This window comes from Cricetulus griseus, assembly GCF_003668045.3.
Source record: "Cricetulus griseus strain 17A/GY chromosome 1 unlocalized genomic scaffold, alternate assembly CriGri-PICRH-1.0 chr1_1, whole genome shotgun sequence".
Taxonomy (NCBI): domain Eukaryota; kingdom Metazoa; phylum Chordata; class Mammalia; order Rodentia; family Cricetidae; genus Cricetulus; species Cricetulus griseus.
Window position 1 is genome coordinate 1,513,879 of NW_023276807.1, and position 14,073 is coordinate 1,527,951.

Here is a 14,073-nt window from a genome sequence, read left to right on the forward strand (position 1 = left end):
ACATCAGGCGGCACAAGAACAAGTATCACAGATAGCATTTCCATCATGTCTTTATGTAGGAGGCATGTATGAAGTCATGCACCTTTTCTGTATTTGTTTTGTTTTTTGAGACAGGGTTTCTCTGTGTAGCCCTGGCTGTCCTGGAACTCACTCTGTAGACCAGGCTGGCCTGGAACTCAGAGATCTACTTGCCTCTACCTCCCAAGTGCTAGAGGTTAAAAGCATGGGCCACTATCACCTGGTTTTTCTGTATGTTTTTATCCCATTGCTAATTGACATATTAGTGGGCTTTCAGTTATATCAAGTGCCAGGATGAAAGTCTGGAGTCCTGTGCTCTGTCTCTTTATACTCCCGCTTTTGTTTCTAGGAATGTTCAGGTAAGCTGTTGTCCGGGGGCTACCTGCTTCTGCTCTCTGGGTTGACACTGTACTGTTCTTTCAAGTTTGCCTAAAGTATGGCCATACTTTGAGCTTTATCCTGTAACTGCATTTTATGGATCTGTATTCTGTGTTAAACTATAATTATAAAGTTAAGAAATCAAGCTATTTACATTGCCAGATGTTTTGATGTTTGTAAAGATCAGTCTGGTGGCTCTTTTTTCCCTTTCTCTTTCCTGCTGTTCCCCTGGGACAAACAGGGTTTTTCCTGTCTCTCTCTTCTCTTCTATCCTCTCTCTGTCTCTGTGCCTCTTTATCTCTTTTCTTCCTCCCTTCCCTTTGTAATAAAACTTCTCTCTCTCACACACACAAAAGATCAGTCTGGTGTGCAATCCAGGGATCTAGATATAGGATGTAAAGTCTAGAACATAAAAAGTCTTATATAAAATGTTTTGGACAGGGCCCACAACTTTCTTTTATATGAGGAATAGACTGAAATATTCAGGTTAGAATACAAACTCCATGAAGGCACAGCATGATGATATATGTATATACATAATACGTACACATAAACTATATATAGTTGTAACATCTCTACAACTACATAGTTCAATGTAAATGTCCATCCTAAGATATCTCACTTACACACATGCAAATATTCTAAAATCCCAAAAGAGAAGTAAATTAAAAGTCCAAAACACCACTGTTGCCAAACATTTGGATAGCGGACGCTCAAGCTGTGCTAACATGAGCATTTACACAAAGCTGAGTCCTAAGGCTTAAATGACTAGTTTGCACCATTCCAAGACGTTCCATTTTAAACTCCATTATCTGAAAGTTTACTGTAGTAAGGTGAGTGGCAAAAGACAGAGTACTGAGTTTTTTTTTTGTTTTGTTTTGTTTTTGTTTTTGTTTTTGTTTTTTTTTTAGACAGCCAGTCCTTTATGTACAGCTAAAGAAAGCAAAATGTTGCTGGACATGGTGGTACACACCTTTAATGCCAGCACTGGGGAGGCAGAGGCAGAAGGATCTTTGTGATTGAGGCCAGCTTGGTCTACAGAGTGAGTTCCAGGCCAGTCAAAATTATATGGTGAGATCTTGTCTCTCAAATGAATAAATAAATAAGTAAAGCAAAATGGCACCTAATCAGTATATTATGGGCTGGAGAAATGGCTCTTGCCACTAAGCCTGATGACCTGAGTTAGAGCCCTGGGATCTACATGGCGTTTTGAAAGAAAATCAAAATCGACTCCTATATGCTGTCCTCTGGTCCTCACCCCCACAAATAAAAATAAACAGATATACAAAAACTTAAAAGCTGGGGTACTATGACGGATTTTCTAGTTAATTAGAGCTGAGTATGTAATTGCTTCGCTTCAATTGTTAAGATCTTTTCAGTGATTTATTAGACTGATGTGCTCTGCTGCATGGAGTGAGGGGGAGCCTTTGAGATCTAATACTCAAGGCTACTTCTCCTAATGCTGTCTCAGCCTCGTGCTTTCCTCGGCAGTTCAAGGGAGTCAGAGTGGGTTAGAACAGCTCTGCCGCTGCTCTATGGACCATTAACTAACACAGGTGCAGTGCTTGTTAGTCATTGCAGGCCTCCATAAGAAGTCCTGGGTAAATGCAGAAATCTATTTCCAGGATGACCTTCAACTTTTTATGTAGCTGAAGGTGCCTTGAATTTCTGGTCCTCCTGTCTCTACCTCCTGAGGGCTAGAATTACAGGTGGTCATTACTAAGGCCAGTTTGGTATTTTGTTGTTTTTGAGGTAGGGTTTCACAATGTAGCCCAAGCAGGTCTGGAAACTCATTAGGTAGCCTGGGCTGACCTTAGATTCATGGCAATGCTCCTGCCTCAATTTCCTAAGTGCTAGCCAGCAATGACTATTCATTAGATCACTTAAACATTAACACAATAGCAATTTTTAAAGCTAGATCTAACATTTTATTCATCCTTTTTCCCCCTCCAAGATCCTGAGTATCAGACAGCATTTTTTTTTAGATACCTGGAATTAGCCTGTGATTTTCCAAGCTGTCATAACTGAGTCAGGTGGGGATGGGAAATCAGAGTAAAGGGAAAATCAGAGTACAGAGAAGAAACAGGGTTTAAAATGAAGCAGTACTGTTCTTTTCATGTGCTTTTAATGACATTATTTGATGTTTTGAAATTTCATTGTGGCTAGAGAGATGGCTTAGAGGTTAAGAGCACTGACTGGTCTTCCATAGGTCCTGAGTTCAATTCCCAGCAACCATATGGTGGCTCACATATCTGTGATAAGATCTAGTGCCCTCTTCTGGCCCACAGGCACACATGCAGACAGAACACTGTATACATAATAAATAAATCTAAAAAAAAAAAAAGACATTTCAAATAATATTAAAGTGGGGCTTCTGTTGGGAAAAGGAAATTGTAAAGGAATTTTTAAAAATCGGGACTTTTCTGTCGCTAAACAAAAGCATATATTGAAGATATATGATGAATGCTCTGAATAGAATCAATAGCCCCAAACCCTAAAGCCACTTGGTCAAGACACACTGTGAAGACATTAACATTCTTATGGTGGGGTTTCTGGGGCCTGAACAGCATGACTGACTACATTTTGATGGAAAAATGAGTTTGTGAATCCCCCAAACACAGTGAGACACTTCTGCACTTCTGTGCACAGAAGTCTTCATTCTGAGTCTGTGTTTCCAGCTGTCACCGCCTCTGCAAACGTCCACAGAAAGAACCCCCTCTCCTCTACATTCTGTGCCTTCCATGCATCAAGCATAAAACTGGGAAGCATGCTGAGGGTTATGACTGCTCTAACCCCCAAATTTCTTCTCAAATGGGGAATCCAAAGACAACTAAGATTTATAATCTTTTCATTTTTGTTTTGGTTCTAGAACCATACTACTCTATGACAATTCCTGCAGATTACGTCATTTCCCATCTGCTCCTGGCTCACAGATCAACCTTAAGGCTTAGGATCCAGCAGTTTTCATGGCTGGATAGAGAGACTGTACGGCAACTGCAAGCACAGGCCCCCTGGCACTGACCGAGGCTCCGTGTGCACACAGAGGACCATCTAGTTCAGGCAACACCTACCTCCAGCTTCAGAACATCATGCTGAAGTTTACGTTGAAATTCCAGAAAGTTTTTGATGGTGAGTTTCCCTTTGAGATCAGCTCCAAAAAAGTAGGTTGTGAGGGCGGAACACAAGCCGGACTTGAGGGTGTTTCCAGTAGTGGGACGATCTCTGTGGCGCATGCCCATGCTGGTTTGGGAGCGAATGATGCTTTGAACCTGCAACAGAATCGTATCGCCACCCCGAGACTCAGTATGACTGTGAAACACAGCAAAGGTCACACAATCTGCACAACAATCTTAGGAGCTGTGTCCTATTATCCCCGCTTCACAGACGGAGAGACACACACAGTTGAGTAGTGGCAGCAAGGAGGAGAACCAGGGTTCTGACTCAGGAAGCCTGACACGTTCATGACTTGAAGCCTCCTGGAGAACCTGCCTTCAGAAAAAGTGGATTTGTTTTGGGGTGGGGTGGGGTGCAGAACCTCTTGGGCAAGCAGGGCACCCTCACAATGACATAGTATCTCAGTAGGTTTCAATACTCCATACTTCTCAATCTACTCTCCAGATGGGCTGTATAAAAATGCTTTTTTCAATTATTTTTCTATGTCTGGGTGTTTGGCCTGCATATACGCTGGTGTACCACATGTGTGACTGGTGCCCAGGGAGGCCAGAAGAGGGCCTTTGGATCCCCAAGGACCAGAGTTACAGATGGTGATGAGCCATCATGGAAGTGCTGGCAATCCAGTGCTCTTAACCACTAAGCCATCTCTCCAGCCCTATCTGCAAATTTTTAACACCTAAATATTTTAATATGACTTATGATATAGGAAGTTGGTATACAATGAGAAAATGCATGGAATCTGTTCAATCTTTGAGAAGGGTTTGTTTTGAGGACTAGCGAGAGTGGTCTCCACATGCGAGTGAGCTTTCTTAGGTAAGACTGGGGCTGCCACGGCTCTCACGGGGGCCCACTGGCTCAGCTAAATAAGGAAGTCAGCACCACTTGCCTGCTCAAACTCCTCCATGTCTACTTCTCCATCCCCATTCAAGTCAAACATCTTGAAAGCAATTTCAAAATTTCTCTGAGGAGCTGCAAGGAGAAAAAGGAGCAAAGGAGGAAAATGAAAGAATATACTGGCCAAAATATAAATCACTTCAGAAAAATGGCTTAACACTAAAATGATACCCCAGTCATAGAGTGTGACGATCAAGGGCTCACTCTTTAAAACTTCGAGAGGATTTCGTGGCCGGTAAAGACAGCAGTTGTGTGTTTTTTTAAATGATCATTTGATTGTATGGGTGTTTTGCCTGTATGTTATGTCTGTACAAAACATGTGTGCAGTGCCTGTAGAGACCAGAAGAGGCCATAAGATCTCCTGGGACTGGAGTTAACAGCTGGTTGTGAGCCACCATGTGGGTGCTGGGAGTCAAACCTGGGTCCTCTTCAAGCGCAGCCAGTGATCTTAACCTCTGAGCCATCACTCCTGCCCCTGAGCCCTTTCTTAAATACTTCAGTTTTGCCTTTTCAAATGTCATATTATCAGCATCAGCTGTATGATATTCTTTCCCACTTTTTGGTTGTTACTGGTCATACATGCTGAGTGCACACACCATGTTGTTTTGAATACACTATAATTTACCGAGTGGAGAAAGCCTGTCTAAGAGACATACTGCTGCAATGCAAGAACGTCAGCCTAGACCTTTGCTCTTGCCTTTAAACAAGCCAGCTTTCCACTCTGCTTCTCTAAGGGTCTGCACTGCTCCAGGCAGGTCACTTTGCTGTGAGGGTTTCAAGTGTTCCCATCTACTCAGTTACTCATTATCATTGCTCTCAGGTAGGGTAGAAAGGCATTCTGGAAGCCATTCAGCCCCCACTCCAACATGCCAGCTGCATACACAAATTACTAAGTGGAGCATCCTTAAATGTTAAAGCTTAAAAAAAAAAAAAAAGATAAAAATACACAAAGCGGCTAGGCGGTGGTGGCACATGCCTTTGATCCCAGCACTTGGGTGGCAGAGACAGGTGGATCTCTGTGAGTTCCAGGACAGCCTCCAAAGCTGCAGAGAAACCCTGTCTTGAAAACAAAACAAAACAAAACAAACAAACAAACAAAAAGCCCAAAAGTACACGAAGCTTGAAATACTGTTCCCTTAGGTAAATGGCCAAAGCTCCTCCATAAGTCTTCAGTGCAATCAAAACACAACTAATACACTTCATGTGTCATAATGAAACATAAATTAATGGCTATTCTTCACATATTAAGTGTTCTGGTAAAGAAAACCATGATATTAACTCCCTGTCTTCCTTTTGTGCTCCCAACTTACAGAGCTTTACAGACTAAACCAAACTAAGTGCTCTGTCCTAATACCACTAAAGAAGTTTTCAGTTTTCATCATTTTTACTAAGAAACCAAACCCATAAAATGTAAGGACTATACACAGACTAAGAAGCATGTATGATGAGCTTGTACATCACATATAACCAAAGAGTCCAAACCCCACTGTGAGTCTATCAATAGCAGTACTTCCTGGATGACCCCATTGTGAGCCCATCAATAGCAGTATTCCCTGGGTGCCAATTCTCCTTTCAGCCAGTCAGCTGGCTAGAAAGTTCCTGGCTTCGGTTGCCACGGGGAATCTTGGGCCTCTCAGCTTCCAACTGTATGTTTCACTTGATGCTGGCACCCTAGAGATATATTCCTTTTCTGTTTCTTGGTCCACTTGCCTTGGCCTCCCCAGTTCACCACCATCTCTGGTCCACATCTGCTATTCTTTAGATTACAACTACAATTGCTGGGAAGGACACCACTTACGGAACTTGATTTTTATGTTTATTGGCACTTGGCACTTTTCTTCCTTTTTTTTTTTTTTTTTTTTTTTAAAGACAGGGTTTCTTTGTGTAGTCCTGGCTGTCCTGCAACTATATCTGTAACCAGGCTGGCCTTGAACTCACAGAGACCCACCTGCCTCTGCCCCCTAGTTCTGGGATTAAAGTTGTGCGCCACCACCGCCTGGCTCTGTCTAATTCCGGCTGGTCTGAAACTCAGTATGTAGCCAGGATGGCCTCAAATTTATATAGCTCCACTTGCCTCTACTGGGATTAAAGGCAGGAACCACCATTCCCAGCTTGAGTCAAGCCTTAAGATGTAATAATCTCATCTATTTATTGGTGGGTTTTGGACCTACAATCTCGAAGGTTTAAAAAACAAAACAAAACAAGAGGGGACTGGAGAGATGGTTCAGTGGTTAAGAGCACTGGCTGCTCTTGTAGTGGACCTGAGTTTCCTGTACCCACAGGACGGATCATAACTGTCTGTAAATCCAGTTCCAGGGAGACCTGAATTCCTCTTCTAGCCTCTGCCAGCACCAGGCTTGTACATGGTGTACGGACATACAAACAAGCAAAAACACACATACACATGAAATTAAAAAAATAAAACAAACATACAAAAAAACCCCTCAACCACCAAAAATGATTGTTCAGGGTATGTAGGCACTGAGAGTGGTCCAGGCTGTGGGCTGCTGAGGGTGGATGCAGATTTACTCTGCTGTGTACTGTAAAAGATGAAGGTGAAGGTGGCTTTGATCACTATGGCAAGCAGTGGCATTAGGCTAGCCCCCCACCCCCAACCCCTGAAAGTGGCTGCTGGTGGGAGACCATGAGCTTCACCTGGGTTTGGTCAAGATGAGTAAAACCTGAGTGATGCCCTGCTGGTCTCTGACCCCTCTGCCAAGGTCAGCGACCTGCAGTCCATGGTTGGGGTACAAAGGAAGCGAGGCAAGGTTTCAGATTAGACCACTTATATCGGAATGCTGGGATCATGCCTAACCCCAGAAAAACATCAAAGCACTTTCCTCTGGCTTCTTTTCAAGAAATGTGATTCACAGGTTCTCACTCCAACAGCTGAAGGACAGTTGACCCAGCATGACAAAGTCGCTACTGATGGGTTCCAGGAGGCGTCTGAAACCAGTTTTAGGTCACTTTAATCCTGACTCGTGAACTGGAACCTCTTCTTTGTCACAGGGTCAACCCCTCTCAGCTCTTCTGGACTTCCTCTCACAATGCAAAGACTTTAACTTCTGTCCTGAGGACACCCAGCCCCGCAGGGGCCAGGCAGTCACTAAGTAACAGAGGCTTTGGAAGTTAATTCTGTCAAGGGCTGAAAGATGGGTGGAGATGTGAAGACATTGCTGAGAACTTTCCCCAAACTGTCCTGGAACCAGAAAAGCATGTCAGAATCACCATTCAAAAACCAGGTCACTCGAACTGATAGTGACATTCTCCAAAGCATCCTGTACCTTCTGTCTGTCCCAGGGCAAGCGGCTTTCCACCATCCCGTATGATACATATCTGCAGTAAACGACATGATCATCTCTCTTCCTACCTTTCAGAATGATCTCTAAGACTCTGTGTGTGCATACATACATGTATACATATGTAGATAGATGCATGAGAAACTACTGGAAAAGTTAAAGTACCAACTAAACGCCCTCTGGAGTTGTGGCCTGTCACAGTCGCCAGGGGCTCTCTGCAGAGCATCTGCTTACAGTGCTCTGTCACCGGGAGCCCAGTAGACCAGAGTTGAGTAACACAGAGTTGAGGACACAGGCACAATCTGAACTTCCTCTTAGTCCCAGCAAGAAGAGGCACTGGCTGCTTCTCTGAGTACAGCTCTAGATATTTGCTTTCTTTTATAATCATTTTCTTATACCTCTTTCATTATTTCCTTCCCCAAATGCTGGTCGGCTAATCTCCGAATCCGAGCAGGCCACACGTGGCTACCCATGCGGCCAATCCCAGGAGCAAAGTTTGGATGTGTTTGGGTCACACACATTATCTCTTCTCTTTAAAAGCATTTTTTTTTTTTATCAAAGTGAGCCTCCTTTGGCATTGAAACAAAATGATAAAAATGGCTAGATATTTTTATCATAAATGTAGTTGCTTTCCTGCTTGAAATACAATAAAGTCACAAAATGCTGAGTTAAAACAACAACAGTAACAACAACAACAACACACACACATACACACAGAGAGAGAGAGAGAGAGAGAGAGAGAGAGAGAGAGAGAGAGAAAGAGAGAAATAAACTGAAGCTCAAAGCAGCTTAATGTCTAGGTGACAACCCCAGAGCTGGCACAGGGTGGACCTGGAATTGGACTTAGACCCTCACTGACTCCAGGCCTCTGTGTCTTGTGCGGTGATCCAGGAGGAACACAGAGCCACTCATCGGGAGCAGCACATTCTTTTTGTGCTGAGATGTTCTGACCTGAAAACAACGGACCGAGAGCAAGTGCTGTGTCAGACTCTACTCAGAGAGATAATCTCACAGAAACCCTGCAGACACGCTGCTCAGCAGGTTAGGCTTGCCTGTGCAAACACAGACCCACAGGCACTGTGAGACTCTCTCAGAGAGGTGTGCCACATCCTTCAGAATTCTGAGTCTGAGCTGCTGCACTGTCTCCTTCTTCCCTGAAGTCTCACACAGCCCTCTGGGCTCACCTAGCTATCTGTATTGTTTCTGTGACAGCTGAGGGCTTAATGACAGTGACAACATGGAGACCCCAAACAGTCGGGCATTTACAAAGGATTTGTCTGTTGAAGGTAGAGCTGCAAAAGAAGTCTCCTTCAGAGCAGGTCACAGCGGCTCTTGTAAATGCTGAAGATGTGAACCGAGGTGACTGCAGCGCCAATGGAGAGGAGCCGATGAATCTGAAATGCCTGAAGAAGGCAGGAACGCTAGAACTCACTGATTAGTTAGCGGTGACGGGTTGAGCACCAAAAGGGATGGCAGCATGGCTGGCTTAGGTGACTGAATGACTTACATGTCACTTAAACGAAGAAATAAAATACATGTAAAAGGAGTGATGAGATAAAATTGCTGCCCTTGGGATCTGCCAAATTCAGGGGCTCCACAGCACATTCTGACGGAGATGAGGAGAGAGAGTGGACTGTAGGTTAGAGGAGAGAGTGGACTGTAGGTTAGAGGAGAGAGTGGACTTTAGGTTAGAGGAGAGAGTGGACTGTAGGTTAGAGGAGAGAGTGGACTGAGGTTAGAGGGTCAGATCTGGGAGTGGCTGGTGTATCATGTGGTTAGCTGCAAAGGGTCTACAATGAAGCAGCCCCACAAAGAATTAAGGGTAAAGAGAAGGGTGTGGAAAGAGCGGAGCATGGGAAAGAGCTGGTGTTTAAGGAGCAGGGAGACAGGAAATCAGCAGCAGAGGAGAAACACCGTATCAGGGGGAATGCAGGCCAATGAAGAGAAACTGGCCCGAGACACTTAGTGTTCCCATGCACGCACCCCATCCATCTGATTGCACAGGAACAGAGTGCTTTTAATTTAGCTTTATCATGGTCTTTCATTTTTTTCTTACATTTATTTATTTTACAGTGTGTGTGTGTGTGTGTGTGTGTGTGTGTAGGTCAGAGGCCAACTTTAAGGAGTCAATTCTTTCCTTCTATTATGTGGGTTCTGAGGATTGAATGTAGTTGTCAGGCATGACGGCAAACACCTTCACCAGCTTATTTAGAATGTGTGTGTGCCTGTGTGCACAAATGCATGCATTAAAATGCACACATGGAATCAGGGGACAACTTTGTAGGAGTCAGTTCTCCTCCACCATGAGGGTCACAGGGATTCAACTCAGGCTATGAGGCTTGATGGCAAATGCCCTGTATGCTGAGCCATCTTGATGGTCCCATAGTCTTTTATTCTTACTGCCCTTTTAGTTTCATGAAGGCATGCATACAGTTATTTCAATGACTAAATGAGTTGTCTGTCAAATCATGGTTCATATTTCCTCCTACAACTACGGTTAAATTCATTTTATCAACATGAGAACATCCTATATGTACAAGTTCCTGTGACTTTCTGTCCTGAACCAAGCATGGGCTGTCTATGGAGCTACTACAAGGATTTTTAAGGCACATTCGAGGACATACCAAGGCTACAATGCTGTCTCCTGGGCACTGCAGAGGCAAGCTGGACAGCATTGTCTTGTCCATTCTCATTTGGGCCTCCCTAGCCCATCAGGGTAGGTCCGTCCATGGTAACTCACAACGGGCTTCCACAGGAAGACTGGGAGGCACTTTTTTGTGAATGGTGCAGCCTTCCCCTTCCAAAACAGCAGATTTCTGTGGTCTAGCCATATGTTGGAAAGGATGAAAACGGACATGACAATCTTTTGCTGCTTGGCTGTGGAGCTGGCTAGGTCCACTCTAGTTACAAATCCATTTTCATAATTGTTTTATACCATAACACTAATGATAGCGACAATGACAACCCTATACTACCCCAGAGCACATTTTAAACATTTTGATTCAGAAAAAAAAAAAGCATCTTTTGTCTGCATGCACCAAGTCAAGCAAACAATCAGATGGTAATAACTGTGGCCACACCTCTGGGGCCACTTCCACTTATGGCACATTTACAAGAATCCCGGCTAGTCTGGTGCTGCCTTAGTCTGCTGTTTGGAAAGATGAACGAAGGAACAGGCTGCACTCTAGGCAAGTTGATTTTCAGTTGATTTGGTTCTCTGATCAAAGAGCTATTACCCATATACATCTTTTGTGTTTACAGCGGACACTGTAGGATGTAATGAGGCAGCTGATGTGCAGTAGCTGAGAATTCTGAGTCATGGAAACCTACGACCATGAGCCTCTCATTCAGTCAGTGGGCTGCCTCTCTGCTTTATTCCAACAGCTCATCAGACAGCTTCTGATTATTTAAATTGGAAGTTACCACTTTTGAGACCCAAGCTCTGTTCACTGTATCAATTAAATTTCTTATGTAGAGCCCAAATCTATTCCGCAGGGCTTACAATCTAACATGGTTTCGTTTGCTAAAGAAATAAAAGCAAAGCAAAACAAAACAAAACAAAACAAAAAAACCCCAAAAACCCCCCCAAAAAACCAAAAAACAAAACAGACCTGCTTCCTCATCTGGCTAAATGCAAAACCACAGGGCCATTATCCTGTCTCTACCAGGGTTCTCAGGCTTGCTTCTGGATCTTTAGCATCCCAAGGGTCTATGGTGAAACACCTTAAACCGTCATTGCCTCTCAGAAGTCAACGTTCTAAATACAGTGACTTCTGGACCCGATATGCTTTCTGGAACAAGACTTCTCTCTCTCTCTCTCTCTCTCTCTCTCTCTCTCTCTCTCTCTCTCTCTCTCTCCCTTCCTCTTTCTTTTCACTTTCTTTCTTTTTCAAAATAATAGGCTAGATTATTATACAATGCCCTGGTGTCTTGCTTCTGTAGGGCTGGGGGGAGGGGGGATCTTTTTAAGAGGAACTTGAGGCCCTGAGTTTGGTTTCTAGCAACCATATCAGGCAGTTTACAAATACCTCTAACTCCAGGGCATTTGACATTTTCTGGCCTCCACGAGCACTTACATACATGTGGCATATAAATACACACACACACACACACACACACACACACACACACACACACACTAAATAAAAAGAGTTGGTGTAATGGTACACATTTAGAATCCCAGCAGATCACAGTGAGTTCAAGGCCAGAGTGGTCTACATTAGCAGAATAGACCAGCCAGAGCTATAGAGCAAAACCTAGTCTCAAAAATAAATACTAATAGTTTTTGTAAGTTCTGTTAGGATTAGATTTTGTTTTTGTTCATTTTTTTTTTCCTAACGTAAGCTGGCTCGGAACAACTTGCTGTCACGGCAGGCTGGCCTTGAACTTTAGTATCCTCTGGCTCTCTCTGCTTTTGGAGTGCTGGATTCCTAACAAGCACCACCACTGCTGGCTTTAAGACTAGGTTTTCTGGATGCTTCAGGTATTGGCTGGAGGATGCCTGCAGGAACTCTCTCTGTCCTTTAGGAGTAGGAAGCATTCCGCTCGGCTTCCGAAGAATGCACTCCAAAATGCAAATATCCTCAGAATCATTTCAAAAGCAATTAGGCAGCAGCAGATGGATTTTCTTTTCATTGACCTTGGCTGGCTTGTTTTAGTCTGATTTTATTTTTCACAGAGAATGCTTCATAGGTACTCTGAAAACCCACTGGGCTTTTTTGTTTTGTTTTGTTTTCCTCAAAAGCAGCCCTGTCTGGAGTGGTGGTGAGAAGGGGCCTGTGGGGGGCTCTGGGGTGGTGTGAGAAGGGACCTGTGTGTGTGTGTGGGGGCTCAGGGGTGGTGGTGGTGAGAAGGGGCCTGTGGAGGGCTCTGCTGGGGCTGCTGTTGTCTCTCTGCAATGCCTGCAGGGCTTCAAAACTATGTCCAGCTTTCTTCTATCCAGGACACCATTTGGGGCTTCTTTCTTCCGTTCTGAAGTAAAACAGGAAGAGGACAGGCACCTGGAGGAGTCACCTGGTCCTTTCCAAGCCTTGGAAGCAAGGAAGTGAACTTTTAGAGAACTCAGCTGGGTTCTGCTAAAGCCTCAGCAGCCTGTGGAAGAGCCAGGTGTTGGCTCGGGTCTCACTGAGGTGGTTCCTAGTCATCTAACCTGAGGGGCCTATCAATGGCTGTATTACTAGTGGTGCCGGGAGGACGCCCGGGTTCCCGTGTCACAGCATCTAATAGTGCCTCATCTCAGTGGCCACCAGCCCTCCAAGTACACCATCGATGAGTATTTGGGACTGTGCTGTCCTAGTGCCACTTAGAGAACAAGGAAGCAGCCTCAGGGAGAGATAGAATCGGCCATGGAAAGGATGGCCCAAGAGCTTTGGAGGCAAATGGACACAGCAGTCAGTCACATTCCTTCCCAGAAGGTTCTGAGTCTAGGGTTGTCACCTTCAGGGTCATATTCAGGCAAAGGTGGCCAGTGTAGGGAAACTAAGTGATTCAGCTGAGCTGTCCTAGTCCCAGAGGCTAACTTCTGTGCTAAGCACAGTGATGAAGTCACCTATTATAAATGCAATGCTGTAAGGGTGAGCACAGTGGCCAGGTTACCTACTGTGGATGCACTGTTGTAAGGGCTAGTGCAGTGATGAGGTCACCCATGCATTGTTGTAAGGGCTAATGCAGTGATGAGGTCACTCATGCATGCATTGTTGCAAGGGCTAGTGCAGTGATGAGGTCACCTATGCACTGCTGTTAAGGGCTAATGCAGTGATGAGGTCACCCATGCACTGCTATAAGGGCTAGTGCAGTGATGAGGTCACCTATGCACTGCTGTTAAGGGCTAATGCAGTGATGAGGTCACCTACTGTGGATACCTTGCTGTAAGCTTAGGCTAGTGCTCAAGCCCTACTTGGAAACTGGAACTGCATCCACATAGTGATTAATTTGCAATAAGTCTTCCCACAGGTCAGTAAGCTGTCAGATTCTCATAGGACCCACTTTCTACTCATGGGCATCTTTCTCAACCATCAGACATAAACAATCATAAGGGCTAAAGTTCTCTGCTTACTCAGTATGGGCTCTCCTCTCTGCTCTGTCCCTGGTGCTGAGTTAGGCCCTGCCATACGGAGCATCCTTCTCCACAAACAACTCAGGTTGCTCCTCAATGGCTGTGAGCCAAGCTGTGCCTGGAAGTTGAAGACAGCCTTACAGCTAAAGAGCAAAAGAAAAAACCTGTTTCACCCCCCCCCCCACAGCCCCTTGTTCTTATGTGAAGATGCAGTCATGAGGCAGGGCCCTGCTTTGTATCTCAGACTGGTTTCAA

General features: G+C 44.6%; 1 protein-coding gene across 1 annotated transcript in view; it reads right to left on the bottom strand.

The window, feature by feature from the left end:
• Positions 1-14,073, bottom strand: part of Micu1 (mitochondrial calcium uptake 1) — a 141,714-nt gene that overhangs the window by 58,882 nt on the left and 68,759 nt on the right. Inside the window, exons 7-8 of the mRNA XM_027388324.2 lie at positions 4,457-4,539; positions 3,468-3,665 (exon numbers count right to left, since the gene is read on the bottom strand). Of these exons, the coding sequence (XP_027244125.1) occupies positions 3,468-3,665; positions 4,457-4,539 (281 nt within the window). The remainder of the gene's footprint in view (positions 1-3,467; positions 3,666-4,456; positions 4,540-14,073) is intronic.